This window comes from Thalassophryne amazonica, chromosome 7 (assembly GCF_902500255.1).
Source record: "Thalassophryne amazonica chromosome 7, fThaAma1.1, whole genome shotgun sequence".
In the NCBI taxonomy this organism is placed as follows: Eukaryota; Metazoa; Chordata; class Actinopteri; order Batrachoidiformes; family Batrachoididae; genus Thalassophryne; species Thalassophryne amazonica.
In genome coordinates, this window is record NC_047109.1 from 87521751 (window position 1) to 87544968 (window position 23218).

Below are 23218 nucleotides of genomic sequence, written 5' to 3' on the forward strand. Positions count from 1 at the left end.
CAAAAGTTAATCATCTGGAATCACTAACCGAAGTAATATTCCCACCAAGTTTATTGAAAATCCATCCAGTTATTGTAGTTATTTTGTTCACACACACAATTACAATACCCTCCTCTCCACATACACAGGCTGAAAAAAAGACATTCATCTTAATATTCCTGCAACCAATGTGGCTACAAATTTCACCAAAAGCTCATATATTTGTGACTGAATAGTATCAGTGACTTCATGATGAAGACATGAAGAAGTCATATTGTTAAACACAACAACAAAAAAGTAAACACCGTCTTCAAGTATGTGTGGTCCTCCAAAGTTCAATGCACGCATTTCTGATAGGATCATTCAGTGTCATGAAGATCATGATACTGAAGATCATTCATTCATGTTCCCCTGACTACAACAGGGTGACTCTCCAAATTAAAACACTCCATCTCTTGCTGCTCATCTTTTCTCATCCTTAAAGATGAAACAACATTCAATGTGTCTGCGTTGCTATGGCAAGCAGTAAAAGTTGAAAAATTTTAATATTTGACAGGAACTGCCATCGCGGTGTGTGACTGCTGCGCTCACAGTCGGTGGCGGTGCAATTTTCTGTCATTAAAAACAGAGCATCGGTTTAGCACCAACATGTGAATGCAGCACTGAGTTTGTCCCTCCAAACAGTATCTTTACCTGCACAGATCTCGTATGTGAAGGTTTCCTTGTAAAGTGCCCACGATGACGTATTCAGACACCAGGTGCAGCGCCGTCACCTGCTCATCTATGGTGACGGAGGACAGCAGACAGCCGTTTACAGAGTAAACATGGAGGGAGTACTTGCCCTGCAGGAACACACAAAACAGACACGGGCACTGATGAGATCGTGGAGGTGCTCCTGTGTTTGTAGCTGCACTGCATGCAGGCACCAGTTCATGTACCTTTCGCATAGAACGTTCCTCCAGAGATGTCTGTACCACGATGTGGCCTTCCAAGCCCACCTGGAGCCGAGAGATTTGCGCTGGCACGCAGCTATCCTCAGGAGAATGCAGCGATCTGAGAAACTGTCCCCGGCGGATGGTGTGCACAATTACAGTGCCGTCCTGACACGCACCAAAGGAAAAGTGAGGATACATGAGAAAATGATCACTTTAATATGCAAAGAAGATATTCATTTAATTATTTTATGTGCGTTTTGCTTTGTCATATGCTACCACGTTACACATTAAATTCTGTTTAAACAGTGTGACACCTCTGACCTTTGACCCTGAGACAGCCATGTCCAGTTCAGTGCTGATGGCTACACAGGTGACCTCCTGATCGTGTCCATAGAGAACTTGCACTGGTCGTGGAGACAGACCGCTGGAAAAGCCACCCTAAAGGACACACAGGTGAGTCATCATGACCTTTTAATGTTGTCTTATCATGTCCACATATACCACCGTGCGAGGTCGAGTGACGAGAGGAAAATCACCTGCTGTAGAACCTGCCACACTATGCAGGAAGTGTCCCTTGAACCAGAGATGAGGTAGATGCCGCAAAGATCCAGAGCCAAGCAAGTTACAACATCTGTGGCACGGGAATACTTCAAAATTAAGAAGCCATTTCCTGTCTGCTTTTATGAATTAAGAAAATAAAAGCTCACCAATGTGCCGGCAGATCCTGCCCACCAGCTTGCCCTTGGCCAGCTGTGTGACACGGAGGCTGCAGTCCCAGTGGCCTCCGCTGAACAGCAGGCGACCATCGTTGGACACGACCAGCACCTGAGTACTGACCTCTATTCCCGGAGAAAAAGGCCCACTCAAGACACGCTGAGTTCTGTACAGAAAAAAAAGAGGTGGGGGGAGTGGTGCAAACTTGAAACAAGTGTTGAAGGTGAGCTATGCAGAGATTTAATAGATCACATTAAACTGTCATGACATTTCATTCACAAGCTCTAATCTCTGTGAAAGCACATTCAGATGGTGTTTATCCTGATTTATTCTGTGTATTCACTGTACTTTTAAAGTAAATTAAACCTAATTCACTTAATTGAATGGGACTTTGAAACCTCAAAGGTAAAAAAAAAACCATCCCAACAGATACTCTGCTTCCACTTGACCGTTGCAAGACGGAAGGTTTGTGAATGAAAAATAACATCTACCCAAAAAATCTTTTTGGTCGTGAAAAAAAAAAGTACAAAGCAACTTGTTACAGCTCTTGTTTCACTAATATTTTTAATCAAAGTGGAAGCATAAGAATTTAACATAGAAATTGATGATATGGATTGGCTAGGCATGGAAATTTCATCATACTACCAGTTCTCGGACATGGTTATTACACCCAAGTTAAAAAAGTAAACAGTTACAGGTGTACAGGTGGAGCGCCTTGGGGCAACTGTTTGTTGTGATTTGGCGTTATATAAGAAAAAAGTTGATTGATTGATTGATTGTATCAGAAATGCTGGAGAGAATGTGGGATGATGGATGCTGAGCATTCTCATATCTTTTGGAAATATCCCAAACTCTTCCAATTTTGGAAAACTATTCATAATTTCCTGTGCCAAATTTTGGAAACTTTGAACTTCTTTATTTGAGTCGTTTTTGGGATGGCACCTTTCATAAATGTGCTGAATATTTGGTAAAGATAATGTCAATAGCAGCAAAAAAAAAGGGGGAAGATGAATGCACCATTAAAGGATCAATGGATAGCTGGAGGACATATTAATGGAAAATCTAACACACAGACAGACGACAGGAATCACAAATGGACAAAAAAATGAAAAAAAATAGACATTGTTTAAGCAAAATAAATAAAAATAATGTGCTACTCAGACATGTTCCTGTTGTTTTGTATAACTGTATCACAAAGTTTAATAAAATATAAGTGACAAAAAAAAACAGATAGAGAGGAAGCATAGGGAAGTGCTGTGGTCATGACATTTCTGAACGTTTGGAAGACAGACATTCTGCAGACAGTCATTCATGATGGTGAAAGCCCCGTCTGACATTTATCAGATAAGAAGCTTTTCTTTTTTTATAGTGTGCTTTACTTCTTTTTATCCTAGGCTCTCAGAAAGCCTTGACAAGTACCCTCTAAAATACAATGATCGAGAGAATCAGAGAAATAAAAGGAGAAATTGACAGATGTCACACTAGAGAATCAGAGAAGTAAATAGTTACTTTTAGACTGTTTCACAGTGGTTATGTTCTAAAACTCAAATAACATGGTCATACCGCCACACAACCCAGCCGAAAGGATTTTATACAGATTTGGTCATGAAAGAAAGAGTGGTCGAACGTGATACTCATTGAGTGAGTTATGTTCTAAAAGTCAAAAGTCATGCTCACATGGCTGGGAAATTTGCCGAAATATTTTTTGTAACAAAGAAGATGATAAAGCGTTTTTTTTTTCATTACATTTACACTTCCTATGTCATCACGTAAGTCCCATCTAGCTAGCTGCAACTGTTTCTGCTCTGAAAGTTCATGCAAAAAGCAAATACCAGTGTATGGTATTTTGATTTTGGGTACGTTGTGTCTGCATTACATGATGTTACAAGGGGCTTTCACTGAATTATCATAACAGTTAGTGCCATTTATTTGAATATTTTATTTGACATGTCAGAAAGCGGAATGGTGGATTAGTGGTTAGCACTGATGTCTCACAGCAAGAAGGTCATGGGATCACTTCCCGCCCTTTCTGTGTGGATTTTGTGTGGATTTTGAAGCAAATCAAAAACATGCTTATTTAGGGTCTGCTCCTTTCTCTGCCCCTGACCAAGGGAGCAGCTCTACATTTGGAGTTGGTCCCCGGTGTTGCAGACTGAACGGTCCCCCTAAAAAATGGTCCCCCTGATGACGTGGTTCACGGATTAACACCTTGTTTCTGCTTCAAACTGCACACCAGTCATCATCTATCTCAGAGACAGATATCTGAAGCTTTTGTACAACAATCATTTCCACATAAATTCAACATTATTTCATCATAAAAGGTGGCAGAAGTGATCAGAGCGTTGCGGCTAAACAAACTGCTAGTTGATGCGTTCACTGCGTGTTGGCCATTTTGAAGCATCACGGAATTTCGCCTCGTTTCTGCTTAAAACTGGCTTTAGAATGATTTAAGAGGTTTTACGTTTATCATCATGGTTAATAATCCATTAATCCATTTGATTGCTTTGGGTGAAGAGACTCTGTCTCAGATGTGCTGCTGTGGTCTGAAATGATGCATGCGCAGATGCAAAAGGCGGACCGATATTTAGGGGGCTGTTCAGTCTGGTTCGGTTTGTCACACCATGCGCCGGACTGTGGCTGCTCACCACTCCTAGTGGTTGGATTGTGTCTAACTGTAATTAGGATGGTTAAACGCAGAGGACAAACTTCACAATAAAGGAAATTATTATTATTATTATTATTATTATTATTATTATTGCAGCGGAGGAAGGTGACGATATTAAAAAATCTCTGGACTTTCTATCAGAGGAGATTTCTGTTGTGAAGCAGCAACAGAAATCAATTATGGATCTGGTGGAGGAGGTGAAGGCATTACGGCTCCAGAATGCCGAGAAAGACCGGCATCTGGTGCAGCTGGAAAATAGAGTGGCTGAATTGGAGCAGTACACCAGAATTAACGACGTCATCATCACAGGTCTTCACATCAAACCACGGTCCTACGCACGGGCGGTAACAGATGAGAGCGGAGGGGAGCCCAGTGAACAGGAGGTCAGCTCTGTGGAAAAACAGGTTGCTGATTTCCTCCTATCTAAAGGTATAGAAATGGATTTAAATAACATTGAAGCGTGCCACCCTCTGCCCCGGAGAAATGACGGTGATAAACGAACCGTCATCATGAGATTCATCAACAGAAAACACAAAACAGCACTGTTAAAACAAGGAAGAAAACTGAAAGGGACAAACGTATTCATCAATGAACATCTCACCAAACGGAATGCCGACATCGCCAGGAAAGCACGCTTCTTAAAGAAACAGGGAAAAATCCAGCACACATGGACTTCAAACTGTAAAATATTCATCAAACTGAACGGATCACCAGAACAAGCAAAAGTCATGGCAATAAGGAACATCGAGGAGCTGGACAAATATGAACAATAGTGTTTCTTAAAGCGAGGATCTGGACAAATATGACCAATAAGGTATGAGGACACAAACACATCACAACACCATGACACAGACCAGAGGAACCTATTCATCTACTACATCATCTACATCTGGAGACAAGAAGGATATAACTCAAAGGATTGCTGATCATGGAAAAGTAGAACTGAGAACATTTAAATACACAGACCACAATGTACTGGACTTGGAGCACGATATAGACCCGGACAATAATTTCTTCTCAAATATCAATGACAGCTGTTGCTATTATACAGATGAACAGTTTAATCGGATCATTAAAACGGATAACAAATTATCAATAATCCATTTCAACAGCAGAAGTCTATATGCAAACTTTAACAACATTAAAGAATATTTAAGTCAGTTTAAAAAAATATTTAACATAATTGCTATATCAGAAACATGGATCAATGAAGATAAAGGAATGGATTTTGAACTGGATGGATATGAATTTAATTATGTAAACAGAAAAAATAAGAGTGGAGGAGGAGTGGCTGTGTATGTGGATAAGAACATGGATTATAAAATAGTAGACAATATGACAACTGTGATTGATAACTTATTAGAATGTATAACTATTGAAATATGTGAAGAAAAAAGCAAAAATGTATTAGTCAGCTGTATATATAGAGCACCAGGATCTAGTATTGAAACATTCACTGACTGTATGGGAAAAATGTTCTCAAAAACTAATCAAAAAACTGTGTTAATTTGTGGTGACTTAAATATTGATCTGCTCAATCCAAATAAGCATAAAATAACAGATGAATTTATCAGTATAATGTACAGTATGAGTTTATATCCAAAAATCACCAGGCCAAGCAGAATTACATCCCATAGTGCTACCTTAATTGATAATATATTCAGCAATGATATTGAGAATAACACTGTGAGTGGATTATTAATCAATGACATTAGTGATCATCTACCAGTTTTCATCGTTTATAATAGAAACCATCGGCGGAATCAGCCAGAGGAGAAAATAAAATACAGGCGAGTGCGGACAGAGGAAAACATGAACACACTAAAGAAGGATTTACAGGAGCAAAACTGGGAAAAGGTATACAGTGAAAGTGATGTTGATAGTGCATATGAAACTTTTTTACAAATATTTACATCATTATATGATAAAAATTGTCCAATTAAACAAGACTACAGAAAACAAAAAATCCAAGCTCGACCATGGATGACGAAAGGGTTACGAAATGCATGTAATAAGAAAAATACACTGTATAGAGAATTCATAAAACTAAAGACTAAAGAGGCAGAAAATAGATATAAGAAATACAAAAATAGATTAACTAATATTATACGGGTATGTAGGAAGGAATATTATAGTAACATATTATATAATAACAAAAACAATATTAAAGGAATATGGGATATATTAAATAGCATTATCAAAAATGGTAATAAAAAACAGAGTTACCCTCAGTATTTCATTGATAATAATGTCAAGAAGGAAAATAAGGATGAGGTAGTCAACGGTTTTAATAATTTTTTTGTAAATATTGGACCAAGCTTGGCAGAAAAAATTCCCGATTCCCAACCTGAGGATTGGGATAATAATCTCATAGAAAGAAATCCCTGTTCAATGTTCCTCACAGCAGTGGATGGAAATGAAATTATAGACATTGTGAATAATTGTAAATATAAAACATCTACCGATTTAAATGAAATTGATATGGTGGTGGTAAAACAGGTCATTGAATGGATTGTAGAACCATTAACATACATCTGTAACTTATCATTTCAAACCGGTAAATTTCCCAATCAAATGAAAATAGCTAAGGTTGTGCCGCTGTATAAGACTGGGGATAGACACCACTTCACAAATTATAGACCTGTTTCTTTGCTTCCACAATTTTCCAAATTATTAGAAAAGTTATTCAATAATAGATTAGACAAATTCATAAATAAACATAAATTACTTACTGATAGTCAATATGGATTCAGAGCACATAGTTCAACATCACTTGCATTAATAGAATCAGTTGAGGAGATTACAAACGCCATAGACCACAAATTACATTCAGTTGGAATATTTATAGACCTTAAAAAGGCTTTTGATACAATTAATCATGACATATTAATCAATAAACTTGAACAGTATGGGATTAGGGGGTTGGTGTTGCACTGGGTGAGAAGCTACTTAAGTAACAGAAAACAGTTTGTGAAGTTGGGGGAATATACATCATCATGCTTGGACAATGCTTGTGGCGTCCCACAGGGGTCAGTATTGGGTCCAAAACTGTTTCTAATTTATATAAATGATATTGTCAATGTTTCCAAAATATTAAAATTAGTATTATTTGCAGATGACACAAGCATTTTTTGTTCAGGGGGGGATTTGCAGGAGTTACTGAGGAGGATCAGTATAGAAATGGGAAAATTGAAAATATGGTTTGACAGAAACAAATTATCATTAAACTTAAGTAAAACAAAATACATGTTATTTGGCTATTGTAATACAGACATACAGGTTCAGTTACAAGTCGAGGGGGTAGATATTGAAAGGGTACATGAAAATAAGTTTCTGGGGGTGATAATAGATGATAAGATAAACTGGAAGACTCATATAAAACATATACAAAGTAAACTGTCAAGAAGCATTTCAGTTCTAAACAAAGCGAAACATATTCTGGACCACAACTCACTCCGCATTCTTTACTGCTCACTGGTTTTACCATATTTACAGTACTATGCAGAGGTATGGGGTAATACTTATAAAGGTACAACACAATCACTATCAGTAATGCAGAAAAGAGCTATAAGAATTATTCATAATACTGGCTATAGAGATCATACAAATCCACTATTTTTACAATCCAAATTCTTAAAATTCACAGACTTGGTTCATTTTCAAACAGTACAAATTGTGTATAAAGCAATAAACAATTTACTTCCAGCAAATATTAAAAATATGTTTTTTAACAGATCAGGGGATTACAGTCTGAGGGGGAAATTTAATTTAAAGCATCAGTGGGCACGAACAACATTAAAAGGTTTCTGTATTTCTGTCTGTGGGGTGAGGATGTGGAACAGATTGGGAGTGGGGCTCAAGCAATGTCCAAGCATGAACCAGTTCAAACAGCGGTACAAAAATATGTTTTTTTCTGGGTATAGGGAGGAGGAAGGGTAATGAGGGTTAGGGTGTTTTTGTTTTTTGCTTCGGCTTGTAAATATATAGTATTTTGTATGTAAGTAGGTATGTGTGGGTGTATATTTATGTTTGTGTATATATATGTGTATATATGTATATGTGTATATATGTGTATGTATATGTGTATGTATGTTGATGTGTGTATGTATATATGTATGTGTATGTGTATATATATGTATATATATATATATATATATATTATCGATATCGGTTTAGGTGTGTAGGAATCTATGTGTATATGTGGCAAAGGGTATTACTGGTTGTGGGGAAGAAGGGGTAGGGATAAATAAGCTGATGCTTCACCCTACCCCTTTTCGGACATGTTGGGTACACAGTAGGAACTTTTTTGTTGTTGTCTTTACTGATCTATCTTGTAATTGTTGTTGTATCAAATGTTCGAAATAAACAGTTTTCATTCATTCATTATACACAAATAAAACCCTACTACCCGTGACCTGCCATTTTTAAGACTTTTTAAAGCCTTATTTACAACATTTTAATATCGATTAAGGCCTTATTTTTAGATTAACAAATTCAATACCTTTGGTATGTTAGCCACCAAGACCACTGCTGCTTGTGTTTTATACAACCCCTGGCAAACATTATGGAATCACCAGCCTCGGAGGATGTTCATTCAGTTGTTTAATTTTGTAGAAAAAAAGCAGATCACAGACGTGACACAAAACTAAAGTCATTTCAAATGGCAACTTTCTGGCTTTAAGAAACACTATAAGAAATCAAGAAAAAAAGATTGTGGCAGTCAGTAACGGTTACTTTTTTAGACCAAGCAGAGGAAAAAAATATGGAATCACTCAATTCTGAGGAAAAAATTATGGAATCACCCTGTAAATTTTCATCCCCAAAACTAACACCTGCATCATATCAGATCTGCTCGTTAGTCTGCATCTAAAAAGGAGTGAACACACCTTGGAGAGCTGTTGCACCAAGTGGACTGACATGAATCATGGCTCCAACACGAGAGATGTCAATTGAAACAAAGGAGAGGATTATCAAACTCTTAAAAGAGAGTAAATCATCACGCAATGTTGCAAAAGATGTTGGTTGTTCACAGTCAGCTGTGTCTAAACTCTGGACCAAATACAAACAACATGGGAAGGTTGTTAAAGGCAAACATACTGGTAGACCAAGGAAGACAAAGCGTCAAGACAGAAAACTTAAAGCAATATGTCTCAAAAATCAAAAAATGTACAACAAAACAAATGAGGAACGAATGGGAGGAAACTGGAGTCAACGTCTGTGACCGAACTGTAAGAAACCGCCTAAAGGAAATGGGATTTACATACAGAAAAGCTAAACGAAAGGCATCATTAACACCTAAACAGAAAAAAACAAGGTTACAAAGGAAAAGCAATTGTGGACTGTGGATGACTAGATGAAAGTCATATTCAGTGATGAATCTCGAATCTGCATTGGGCAAGGTGATGATGCTGGAACTTTTGTTTGGTGCCTTTCCAATGAGATTTATAAAGATGACTGCCTGAAGAGAACATATAAATTTCCACAGTCATTGATGATATGGGGCTGCATGTCAGGTAAAGGCACTGGGGAGATGGCTGTCATTACATCATCAATAAATGCACAAGTTTATGTTGATATTTTAGACAATTGAAAGGATGTTTGGGGATGATGAAATCATTTTTCAAGATGATAATGCATCTTGCCATAGAGCAAAAACTGCAAAAACATTCCTTGCAAAAAGACACATAGGGTCAATGTCATGGCATAGGGTCAATGTCAATGAGCAGATCTGATTTGATGCAGGTGTTAATTTGGGGGATGAAAATTTACAGGGTGATTCCATAATTCTTTCCTCAGAATTGAGTGATTCCATATTTTTTTCCTCTGCTTGGTCTAAAAAAGTAACCGTTACTGACTGCCACAATCTTTTTTCTTGATTTCTTATAGTGTTTCTTAAAGCGAGAAAGTTGCCATTTGAAATGACTTTAGTTTTGTGTGATGTCTGTGATCTGCTTTTTTTCTACAAAATTAAACAACCGAATGAACATCCTCTGAGGCCGGTGATTCCATAATATTTGCCAGGGGTTGTAATATGATTTTTAATCTAACTCAATTTTAATCCCTCAAATATGAGCTTTCGTGTCAATGGGCAGCACAGTGGCTCAAGCAGATGGCACGCTTGCCTCCGAAACAGTCTTCCCAGTTCAAGAACACCCTGTCTCCTTGCATTCCTGGAGTTGCTTCAGAAAGGGCATTTGGCATAACACTTGTGCAAGATCAATTTATACCAGATTCACTGTGGTGAGCAGAAGTGGCAACAGCCACAAGAAAGGATAAATACAAGGTATACTATGCCACAATCTCTTGGATCAGACTTACTTTGGATTGGTCATGGTGGGGTCCTTTGTGAAGGTGAAGTAGTTGGCTATGTTTTTATCATATGGGAGCCAGCTGTGTGTCCCTAACAAACCATTCGAACTGACAGTCACCTACAGAGAAATATCAGCATAATGAATAAAGTATGATGAAAACAATTATGGATCACTTTAAAGGCAGATTTTAGCCACTTTGAGTGTGTGCGATTTTATATGTGGCCCTTGTTATTGTTTCCAAATAAACCTTACAAGCATGTCTGAGCCCTGGATGATGGAGCGATTCTGGTTCTTTGGTACGACTGCCTCGACCAGAGGAAGGCCGTCACAAATCACCTGAATTGAAAACAAACCAGCATTTACTTCTACTGTACACACACTCCCATGCAACAATGGATTGAGAGAGCTGAAGAAGCAATGATGCAGATTTATGAGCATTTAAGCCGTACCTCAACAAACAAGCGTAGTTTATCAAGCTGTTCAAAGATATTTGGGGGCAAAGTGTCCAAGCGGGCCTGCCGCCGAGACGTGTTCTCAGCTGACATACGTGGAGGGTGAGGCTCCTGGTAAGAGACGGGAATGTAACATGAAACGGATGCTTGTCAAAAATCAATTTACAGCATTTTGCCTCTAATCAAAGTTTGGAAAGGCGGTAGCTGTGACCCGTACCTTAAGCAGCTGACAGGGGGTTTGTCCAAAGTTACTGATGATGCCCTCTAGTGCCTTGCGCTCCGTCTCATTGGCAATGGCATCCAAATCTACAGCACCTTCACAGCAATCACGCAAGATACAAGAGTGAGTCTCGCATCATGACGATGAAATCCACAAAGTGATTTGAACATAAGGAGGTGAATATAAACATAGTCAAGATATGTCAACCAAATTTTTTTTTTTTTGCCCACACATCAAGTCATTTAATATTCAGTATGTACGAATACCAAATCGATCAATACTTGTACTTTCCTAGATATTACACTTGTACAGAGTACACGGAAAACATATAAAATCAATCCAGTGTATACTTTTGATAGCTGAACAGCTGTGCAATTTATTACAAAAAAAAACTTTAATTCAAGCTGTTGCTTCGTGTTTATTTTTCAAAATAAACAAAAGAAATGTTTTATTTGGCTACTGTCAGTGCCACATGGTTGGTCAGTAAGAAGCCGATCACATGCTCCATCTGTCAGAAACAGATGTGGTGTGTATTTGAAGTGAAGCAGAGCATAAATATGCTTTTAAAAATGTGCACTTTGACGCTGCCAATGAGCAAACAGAAAGCACTAATACAGCAGTGACTGGATCTCTTGCCACCAAGCTTATGAAGCAAAGTGAGACAGAACACAGACTGACCTAAGACTTGTGTTTAACTAATCGGATATGATCAATCAAAAAATAAAATCCTCTACTGTGCAAGTTCAATCTTTGCAATCAGATCAGGACATCCCTAAAGCGTACTGACTGAATAAATGCTTAAAAGTCATTCATAAAGCACGGTTACCCTCATAAGTACAGTAGTAGAAAACATTGAGGGCGTTCACTGCCTCTTGGCCTCTTTGCTTGTAGCCAAAGATGAGGTCAATCCACTCATGTAGGTGACTGGACACATGCTCACATTCCTACAGTTAGATGTAGAAGTTTGTATCAGTTTCAATACCTTGTTAGAAAGCAAGTGTGTGACAGACTGTGGAGCCTCACCAGGGCTTTCCGGTGTTGCCTGATGAAATCTTCTCTTGATGAGGCCCAGCGAGGCAGCAAAACATCTGTCACTTCATCCTGTGATATCTGCAAATGGCCCAGGTCAAAGCCTACAACAAACATTTATTACATCCCTATCATAAATACACCCCACACAGCAAACATCAGCCAAAGATGAGTTCCTACATGTGGCTTTACAGGGTGTCCTCACCATTCATGTTCTCCAGGAATTCTGGGAAGTAGAAGAACTCTGGGATGAGTTCTTTGACGTCTGCGGGACTCTCCATGCGAGCCTGCCAGGCTGCAGCCACCGAGTGAAACTGTCTGTCTGCACAGTCAAACCTACACGAACAAGCAGCAGTGTGAAGCTCTGGAATGAACGGATGGTTTATAAAATGTGGCGTAACAGTTATTAAAACAACCTGCCACTCTGCAGCTGGATGTGCAGGGTGGTGAACGGCTCCATTCGGATCATGTAGTGCATGACTCCTGCTGCATTAGAGTAGTGTGTGCCATAGTGGAATTTGTCAACGGTGCCCGTTGGGTCCTCAAAGCTCTCATACCTAGTGCGAGTAAGAAAAGTAGTTGTATTAAAAGGACCATAGTGGTGTATTTAGTTGGGGTGCACCAATTGAAAATATTGTAATGTATCAGTTTCATAATGGCCAAAATTACCACATCAGATACTGGAGACAAAAACACCAAATCTCTATACTCAACTGTTTGGCATACAATCACTGAGTCAACACAGATGACACAAACATAAGTTTGTAAGAACAAATAACATACACAGACCATTTCAGGTGGGGATGTCACATGTAACCAATACGTATGGGTGCAGAAACCAACACAGTATACCAGATCACTAATGTCATTATATTGCTATCCAAAGACTGCTTTGTCAAATCATTGTGACTGATGCATTCAGCTGTTTGTTGAAAACTCTGATATCAGATAATATCAGAAAAAATATTAAATTGCAAAAACCACAAATAAAAATAAGTGGAGATCTTATTATATGGTAACAGACAATATTTTGTCTTGTCAATGAAATTATTTATTAAAACATAATATGTCAGTAATGTTTCACGATTAATCAGTTAAATATTTTGCCTATAAATTGTCTGAAAATAGTCAAACCAACCACATTTCCCAGATTCTACAAACACATCTTCCGATTTCTGCTCCACAATCTAAAATAAGACAAATTAAAGGTGATAGAGAGAGGTTGAATGGGGCATTAATCCTTGTTCTGTGATGTGATATGTATCCCAAAAAAAATTGGTTGGGTCTGTAATGGCTCAGAACCTTCCTAAAAGGCTCTCTGAAACAGCTATGTTACTATGCTGGATTTAGAATGCGTCATTTGCCCTTAATGGCGTCATTTCGGAGCTTATTTGGCAACCTCATTATGAAATGCATGTAGGTGTTGGCGCTGATCGGTTGCCGTTGTTTGACTGGCTGCCCTTGCTCTCACTGAAAACCCTAAAAACCACTCTGAAAACGAGACGACAGTAATCTTCACTAACTTATTTAACAGATCACATTTCGACATTGCTGTTGAGTGATAAATCTTGTTCCTCGCCCACCAACATGAAGTCAGCCAGAGGCTGACTGTGACATAAAGTCCAGTCACAAAATAATAATAATAAAAAAACGATCCAAAATCAATTTAAAAACAAATTTAAAACAAAAGAAAATGTGATACTTACAGGCTGTACTGATTGCTGGGGTTGATTCTGTCGCAAAGTCGGAACTGACCCTCTACTGCAGGGGTGGGCAACAAGGGCCGAGACACTGCAGGTTTTCCTTGCAACCAATCACCTCAGCAGGTGGGTTGCTGATTAGCTTCTCCCTTGAGCATAAACACCTGATCATTAATGAAATCACCTGCTGAGGTGATTGGTAGCAAGGAAAACCTGCAGGGTCTCGGCCCTTCATGGCACATGATTGCCCACCCCTGCTCTACTGAGTATTAAATGCCGACTGAAGCCAGCTCGAAATTGTGCAAGGTTTGTGAAACAGTCCTCCGTGAAATGCACAGAGCAAAGAAATAGTCGGTGGTTGTATGTACTGGGGATGCGGTTAAAAATGAATAAAAGCCATTGATCGCGTACATTGCTTTCCGTGGGAAGAATATGTAAAGATCATAGTCCGCTATGACAGCCTGGGAAGGCACACCTGTAGCTCGCCATTGCTCCTCTTCCAGTGGTAAAAATGGGTGGGCACAACCTTATGAATAATTAATTTCAAAGGGGCGTGTGTGAAAGGGGGTGGGTGTGTGTGTGTGGGGGGGGGGGGGGGGGGGGGGGCTATTGGTGAAAATGTGACGCAATGTTTCCCTCAAACACGGACTGGCCAATTTTCTGGCGGCAATTCAAAAAAGGAGAAATACTTGAAACAGAGGTTCTGGCACTTGCTGGCACTTCGTGTGTATTCCCCACAGCAGGGAGACTCTGAACTAACACCAAAAACATGAAAAAGATGATTTTGATTCTCTAATCCTTTTAAGTCCTAATACGGCCTGAGGCTCATTGGGGAGCTTATCCCCAGATTTAGTAGCATGAAGCAGTTGAGAGTCTACAATTCCCTTTTGTTGGGACACCAGTCTGATGCAAGTTACTTCCCCTGACAAGACCGGAACCCACTTACAGCTGGGTAGCCTGAGACAATGCAGATGAAGTGTCTTGTCCAAAGACATAGACAAGGAGTGTGCACGAGAATCAAACCCAGGTCCACAGATCGGTAGCCCAACTCCTTACGCCATTACCCACTCTCCAATCAAAAGAACCTAAAATCTAAAGATATTTGCTTTTGATAATCAGTTAAAAGTCTCTCTTCACCACGAAGAGAGAGTGAAGAGAGAGCTGAGTAGGGGGGCAAAGCTCTCGATTTACCAATCGATCTACGTTCCAATCCTCACCTATGGTCATGAGATTTGGCTCATGTCCGAAAGAACGAGATCGCGGGTACAAGCGGCCGAGATGAGTTTCCTCCGCAGGGTGGCTGGGTGCTCCCTTAGAGATAGGGTGAGGAGCTCGGTCACTTGGGAGGAGCTCGGAGTCGAGCTGCTGCTCCTCCACGTCGAAAGGAGTCAGTTGAGGTGGCTCGGGCATCTTTTCAGGATGCCCCCTGGACGCCTCGCTGGAGAGGTGTTCCGGGCACGTCCCATTGGGAGGAGGTCCCGGGGAAGACCCAGGACACGCTGGAAGGATTACATCTCTCGGCTGGCTTGGGAACGCCTTGGGGTTCCCCCGGAGGAGCTGGGGGAGGTGTGTGTGGATCGAGAGGTCTGGGCGGCTTTGCTTGAGCTGCTGCCCCCGCGAAGCGGAAGAAAATGGATGGATGGATAATCAGTTAAAAACCATTTGTCACAGATTAAACCAGGTTTTCATTGGTCTGGAGCTGTTATATGCAGTTTAAAAAAATGTTTAAACTGACCTAAATGCAACAGAACAGATTTAAACCAGTTTAATATCTAATTTAGCCATATTGAAGCCACTTCTGTATATTTTATTTTTACTTTAGAGACCAGTACAGCAACCATCAAATAATTAATTATTTAAAATCAGTATGACATGCTTTTAAAAATGAGTTTATACCCTTTGATCATCCTTGGTGTAGGACACTTTAAAAATCTAATAATGTTCAAATATACACTCAACAAAAATATAAACGCAACACTTTTGGTTTTGCTCCCATTTTGTATGAGATGAACTCAAAGATCTAAAACTTTTTCCACATACACAATATCACCATTTCCCTCAAATATTGTTCACAAACCAGTCTAAATCTGTGATAGTGAGCACTTCTCCTTTGCTGAGATAATCCATCCCACCTCACAGGTGTGCCATATCAAGATGCTGATTAGACACCATGATTAGTGCACAGGTGTGCCTTAGACTGTCCACAATAAAAGGCCACTCTGAAAGGTGCAGTTTTGTTTTATTGGGGGGGGGATACCAGTCAGTATCTAGTGTGACCACCATTTGCCTCATGCAGTGCAAGACATCTCCTTCGCATAGAGTTGATCAGGTTGTCAATTGTGGCCTGTGGAATGTTGGTCCACTCCTCTTCAATGGCTGTGCGAAGTTGCTGGATATTGGCAGGAACTGGTACACGCTGTTGTATACGCCGGTCCAGAGCATCCCAAACATGCTCAATGGGTGACATGTCTGGTGAGTATGCCGGCCATGCAAGAACTGGGATATTTTCAGCTTCCAAGAATTGTGTACAGATCCTTGCAACATGGGGCCGTGCATCATCCTGCTGCAACATGAGGTGATGTTCTTGGATGTATGGCACAACAATGGGCCTCAGGATCTCATCACGGTATCTCTGTGCATTCAAAATGCCATCAATAAAATGCACCTGTGTTCTTCGTCCATAACAGACGCCTGCCCATACCATAACCCCACCGCCACCATGGGCCACTCGATCCACAACACTGACATCAGAAAACCGCTCACCCACACGACGCCACACACTCTGTCTGCCATCTGCCCTGGACAGTGTGAACCGGGATTCATCCGTGAAGAGAACACCTCTCCAACGTGCCAAACGCCAGCGAATGTGAGCGTTTGCCCACTCAAGTCGGTTACGACGACGAACTGGAGTCAGGTCGAGACCCCAATGAGGACGATGAGCATGCAGATGAGCTTCCCTGAGACGGTTTCTGACAGTTTGTGCAGAAATTCTTTGATTGTTTCAGCAGCTGTCCGAGTGGCTGGTCTCAGACGATCTTGGAGGTGAACATGCTGGATGTGGAGGTCCTAGGCTGGTGTGGTTACACCTGGTCTGCGGTTGTGAGGCTGGTTGGATGTACTGCCAAATTTTCTGAAACGCCTTTGGAGACGGCTTATGGTAGAGAAATGAACATTCAATACACAAACAACAGCTCTGGTTGACATTCCTGCTGTCAGCATGCCAATTGCACGCTCCCTCAAATCTTGCGACATCTGTGGCATTGTGCTGTGTGATAAAACTGCACCTTTCAGTGTGGCCTTTTATTGTGGGCAGTCTAAGGCACACCTGTGCACTAATGATGGTGTCTAATCAGCATCTTGATATGGCACACCTGTGAGGTGGGATGGATTATCTCAGCAAAGGAGAAGTGCTCACTATCACAGATTTAGACTGGTTTTTGAACAGTATTTGAGGAAAATGGTGATATTGTGTATGTGGAAAAAGTTTTAGATCTTTGAGTTCATCTCATACAAAATGGGAGCAAAACCAAAAGTGTTGTATTTCAGATAAAAAAAGACAAAACAGTCACATCTAAAAAGCATTTTTTTAACTGAAGCAATGGACAGATTATTAAAATATTTTGTGATTAGATTGTGGTGAGAGTAAGTAAACATTTCAACATAATACTAAACTGAATAGAACTTCTGACTTTCTCCTTATTACCTGATCATCAATCATGAAATACAATGTATTACAAATACTTACTTTTCTCGGACATTCTGTGCATGGCGGGGGTTGACCACACCGATGGGTTTGGACAAGTCTCTGAAAACTGTTGGGTCCTCCAGATCCAGGATAGGAGAGGTGTAGTCACACAGGATCCAAGGGAACTGAACAGACACGCAACAACACTCCAACGTGACAACTCCACCACAGTTTGCAAATGTTGGCGTTGATCTCGGGCTCATCATAAGTATAAAGTGTCAGTGAACTCACCACAGGATACTGGGACAGATCATTGTAAGTACGCCCAGCAATGGTGTTCAACTGCATCAAATACTCAAAATTGGAGATCTCTCTGTACACCCATTTCTGTTAATATCAACACCACATTATCACAGACTTAATTACGGTGATACAGACCTCCTCTACCCACCACCAAATTCAAACTAAGGACTAAATTTAATACCTGTGTCAGCCCAGAAGCCTTCAGCAGCTCTTGGGGGGAGCGAGAACCAAAGTAAAACAGGTTCGGAGGTCTCAGACCCAGGATCCTAGAATATACTTTGTTTCGTACCTAAAAATCCAGACGTAAACATTAATTTATTTTGGATCATATCAGTGATCACTGAAACATCAGTTTCATTTTTTGGATGAGGACTTCAATCTTAGCTGCAGGAAGTGCTACCTTCTTCTTGAAGTTGATGAAGTAGTGAGCCTGGTCTATGAAGAAGAGCTCCAGTGCAGAGCGCCGCAGGTTGTAACGCCTCAGATGAACTTCACGGAGCTGAGACAGAGGTCTCTTGAAATCAAAGCCAATACCTGAAAACAGAAATGTTATTTGTTTATCATAGTAAGAAATAAAAGTAAGTACAGACCTATATTGGCCCTGAGGTTTTTCCCTAGATACAGTGGTTTGAAGGTGGTGAAATTCTACAACTGTCCCTGGATGGGACACCGGTCCACTGCAAACTGCTTCCTCAGCAAAGGGTCGGTACCCATTTATAGCAAAATGTTCTGGCATCCCATTGTGTTCAATGCTTGTATGGACTGATTGTTGGGTAGGGTTGTGTTGGGTATGGTTGTGTAGAGCAGCGCCTTAGGTTTCTTTCTTGGTGAGGAGAGACTTACTGACCTTGACCTCGCAAAATCGAAGGATACCCTGATTACAGCACCTGAGAATCTGAAAGAAGTCTCAAGTGTCTAGGTTTGTGAATGTCCCGAATTACGATGAATATCCACACTTTTAATGACTTCCTGGACTGCATGCAGTGAAAGTGTTGAACCGTATCACATCTCAGCAGTGGCATTCACATCTCAGGGTCTTAATTCCTTTGATGCTGAGAAACACCTGGGAAGTGTTTCTGGAGTTTTAAAATCTGTGGACAGATGTATGGTTGTGAGAACTGCACGTAAAGCAATGATTAATGGTAAAGTCTGAATGTCTGTGGCAGTGGGTCTCTTCAGAGAATTCTTGGGTACCACTAACGTGACTGTGTCATCTTGAGGGAATGTCAGCTATGACGTTCTGGCCATATGGGACACTTTTCCAGGCATGGCCAGCATGCAGGTGCCTCAGTGTTGAGGACAGCGGTGGCTGGCAGATAAATGGCTACTTCAGCAAGAGTGCTCTGAGAGCACAATATCCCCCCGCTGGCAAATGCTGCTTCGGTACAAGTGCTTGCTACATTCTGATAACATTTCAAGGTATGTATTGGTTGATTTCAGAATGCAGACACCAACTCATTAACCTGGCAGTGTCTAAGTTTGTTAATCGAGGGCCATAACTCTGCCAAAATGTGTAAATTTTGTACAATATTGCAATATTTATATTACCAACCTATAACAAGGAACTGTACCCCAAGATTCCTCCTAAAAATGTGAGAGGAGTTGATTTCAAAATGCCGCACCCACTCATGAAATGGATGGAGTTTAGATTTGTTCATCAAGGGCCATAACGCTGGTAAAATGAGCCCAACTTGAATGATATGATAATATGCATATTGCCAACCTATAACAAGGACTTGTACCATGTTTCACGAGATTCCTCCTAAAATGTGAGATGAGTTGATTTCAGAATGCTTATGGGGAGGGATGGACAGACAGAATCCACCTTTGGGCCTTCGGCTATATTGATAGTCCAACTTCTGTCCCACAAAGCCATCTGCACTGCCTCATCATAGTACTCTGAAAAATTACACACACATATATATATATATATATACGAGGTCTATTAGAAAAGAAACCGACCTTTTTATTTTTTTCAAAAACTATATGGATTTGAATCACGTGCGATTACATCAGACAAGCTTGAACCCTCGTGCGCATGCGTGAGTTTTTTCTGTCGGTTGCGTCATTCGGATTCGCGCGTCGGCACGCAGCTGCTCATCGCACAGCGCCACAGAAAAACACCTCTGTGTTGATAACCATTCGTAAGATTCAGGCGGTTTTCGATGGCTTTCAGTCGAGTGAGTATCTGAGAAATTGTTTAACAGCTGGGCATGTTCAAACTTGTGCTGTGAGACTTCCAACGGAGGTGTTTTGCTGTGGCGCTGTGCCATGAGCGGCTGGGTGCCGATGCACAAATCCGTCCGCACGTCTTTCATTACAAAATCTCCTTTAACAGTGGAATGTCCGGATAAACTGCTGATCCCGACCTCTTCTGAAACTTCTCTGCTCTTTCACGACGTCCTGGGTCAAAAGAGGCTTAAATTTGGAAGTTTTCAGCTCGAAACAGGCTGACGGGCGCGGCGCGCCGTCTGGTGCCGGCTGTCCTTAAAGCGATAGTAACACTCCTTAATCTCTCATCAGCCATTACAATTTTCACCGAAAACCATCTGAATTTCTCGAATGGTGTCCACTTGGATGTGCCTTACAGTTTCTGAAAAAATTTTGATCAAGCAAAGCGCCAGTCTCTCAGGAAGTTCTCAGACAAAGGAATTTCGACGGGAGGGGTGGACCAGTGCTCACTCAAAGCCTGCCCATAGGCGAATGACGCAACCGACAGGCGTGAAAAAACTCACGCATGCGCACGAGGGTTCAAGCTTGTCTGATGTAATCGCATGTGATTCAAATCCATACAGTTTTTGAAAAAAATAAGGTCGGATACTTTTCTAATAGACCTCATATATATATATATATATATATATATATATATATATATATACACACACACACACACTCAACAAAAATATAAGCGCAACACTTTTGGTTTTGCTCCCATTTTGTATGAGATGAACTCAAAGATCTAAAACTTTTTCCACATACACAATATCACCATTTCCCTCAAATATTGTTCACAAACCAGTCTAAATCTGTGATAGTGAGCACTTCTCCTTTGCTGAGATAATCCATCCCACCTCACAGGTGTGTCATATCAAGATGCTGATTAGACACCATGATTAGTGCACAGGTGTGCCTTAGACTGTCCACAATAAAAGGCCACTCTGAAAGGTGCAGTTTTGTTTTATTGGGGGGGGATACTAACCATGGTGTCTAATCAGCATCTTGATATGGCACACCTGTGAGGTGGGATGGATTATCTCAGCAAAGGAGAAGTGCTCACTATCACAGATTTAGACTGGTTTGTGAACAATATTTGAGGGAAATGGTGATATTGTGTATGTGGAAAAAGTTTTAGATCTTTGAGTTCATCTCATACAAAATGGGAGCAAAACCAAAAGTGTTGCGTTTATATATATATATATATATATATATATATATATATATATATACACACACACACACAGGGGTGCACATAACTGGTACTCATTGTGCTCGTGTGTGCTAAACATCATTGATGCACAGCAGAAAGAAACACCTTTCCTACAATCCGTCATTGCTTTCCTCTTATGAAGTGCTTCCCTCGTGTTCTCTGCTAAGCATTTTTAGCACACACAAGCACCATGAGTACCAGTTATGTGCACCCCTGTATATATATGTATGTTATGCTTCTTACCTTCCTCTGTCTCTTCCTTCTCACTGCTGCCGTCAAAGAAGTAAAGGTGATGTGTGGTAACCTCTAAGCGACCTGGAACGACTGCCACGATGGTGATGAGTTCACAGTCTTCAGACAGAACCAGTTTTTCTTTCTGGCTTTCATCTTCTCCCTCTGCCCTTAAGACACAAGAAAAAAAACACATATACACACACACAAATATTTTTGGAGTTCCGAATGCAAATATCTGGGTTTGAACCTTCACTGGGAAGTTGTTAAATACTTGTTAATACCTATTAATGATATTAACTTATTAAACAATATGAAATCAGTGTAATTTTAGCTTGTAGTGAATTTAACCATGCAGAAAACCAGTAATAATGTTTGGTGAATTGGAGACTTACTTGTTGTCCAAAAAGACGAGATCCTCCTCTCCTAACTGGTCGTCCTTCATGTCACTTACTTTCGCTTCCTTGGCAACAGCCAATGGGAGAGTTTCAGAGCTACGAGGACTATCAGCTCCTGGAAAGGGAAGAAGAAGAAAAAAAAAAAAAAAAAAAAAAAATCACAAAAACATCATCATGATAACATCGTCAAGCACGTTTATGAGAAAATGCAAGGTTAAAATCAATATCACTTGTGTCATACCCATGTTGTCCCTCAGGGCGCTGGCCTCAGTATGAGGGTCGTAGTTGAAATTCGGCACAAGTTTGAGACGCATCTTTGAATATGTCTCAGCATTGGAAAGTTTCCATTTCACCTCTGGCTGAGCCCTAATGTCAGTTCAGACAAAGTTATATTTCAGCACATTCAATTAATTAAAAATGAAAAAACTATATTATCTCTAATAATGTGAGAAAACTGTGCTGCTGATGTGTCTAATTAATATGTGTGAGAGAAATATAATAAAAAATGCTGTTATACCTTCCAGCCCATGCTCCCCTTTCACTGGCCAAAAGCCGGCGCAGAGCTTTCCAGTGCTGCCACACCACCACCTGCTGGCCGGAGCTCTGCTTCTGTCCACTGTGGTACCTATTGTTCTCACTTCTAGTTCTCTTCAGGAATGGGTCCACTATCACTTCCTGTTTCCACACACCCACACAGATATCCAAAAACCACAAAGTGAAAGGCTGAAACAGAGTTCTATTTATTTATTCATTCATTTACTGGTCAACTGAACTCCAACCTGAAACTTTGCCTTGCTGTCAGATCTGTCTTTGTCCCGTTTGTAAGCCGTACTCATCACGTCATCAAAGCAAGAATTCCAGAAGTTAGACATGATATCATGGCTCCTCCCGAACGTGTCCAGCTCATACTGCTCCATGGTCGGCTGAACCTGAAAGCATGACGTGAAGTCTGTGAACCAGCTCGACTCTCAATGTGCCAAATAAGCACACTTTATCTGTTAATCCAACACATCAATGGTATTATTGTTAATCATCTTTTAAAATGGACAAAGACGTGGTGTTTTAAACTACATCCATTGACTAACCCTAACTTTTGTCAGCAGGATAACTTGAAAAGTAATGTGCACTAACTGCTTGGCCACCACCCCTGACCCCACAAAATATGCATT

At 40.4% G+C, this 23218-nt stretch overlaps 1 protein-coding gene across 4 annotated transcripts in view; it reads right to left on the reverse strand.

Annotated features, from left to right (window-relative positions):
* The window catches only part of nbeal2 (neurobeachin-like 2), a 144182-nt gene that overhangs the window by 3795 nt on the left and 117169 nt on the right, over positions 1 to 23218 (reverse strand). For all 4 annotated transcript variants that reach the window (XM_034174951.1, XM_034174948.1, XM_034174947.1 and 1 more), the window contains 22 exons: positions 22829 to 22978; positions 22567 to 22724; positions 22291 to 22415; positions 22047 to 22164; positions 21664 to 21821; positions 18394 to 18527; positions 18175 to 18282; positions 17982 to 18077; positions 17751 to 17875; positions 12722 to 12862; positions 12511 to 12641; positions 12300 to 12409; positions 12103 to 12220; positions 11274 to 11371; positions 11054 to 11167; positions 10857 to 10940; positions 10612 to 10721; positions 1622 to 1794; positions 1451 to 1545; positions 1236 to 1352; positions 918 to 1079; positions 673 to 821 (listed from right to left, as the gene is read on the reverse strand). In XM_034174951.1, the coding sequence (XP_034030842.1) occupies positions 673 to 821; positions 918 to 1079; positions 1236 to 1352; positions 1451 to 1545; positions 1622 to 1794; positions 10612 to 10721; positions 10857 to 10940; positions 11054 to 11167; positions 11274 to 11371; positions 12103 to 12220; positions 12300 to 12409; positions 12511 to 12641; positions 12722 to 12862; positions 17751 to 17875; positions 17982 to 18077; positions 18175 to 18282; positions 18394 to 18527; positions 21664 to 21821; positions 22047 to 22164; positions 22291 to 22415; positions 22567 to 22724; positions 22829 to 22978 (2774 nt within the window). The remainder of the gene's footprint in view (positions 1 to 672; positions 822 to 917; positions 1080 to 1235; positions 1353 to 1450; positions 1546 to 1621; positions 1795 to 10611; positions 10722 to 10856; positions 10941 to 11053; positions 11168 to 11273; positions 11372 to 12102; positions 12221 to 12299; positions 12410 to 12510; positions 12642 to 12721; positions 12863 to 17750; positions 17876 to 17981; positions 18078 to 18174; positions 18283 to 18393; positions 18528 to 21663; positions 21822 to 22046; positions 22165 to 22290; positions 22416 to 22566; positions 22725 to 22828; positions 22979 to 23218) is intronic.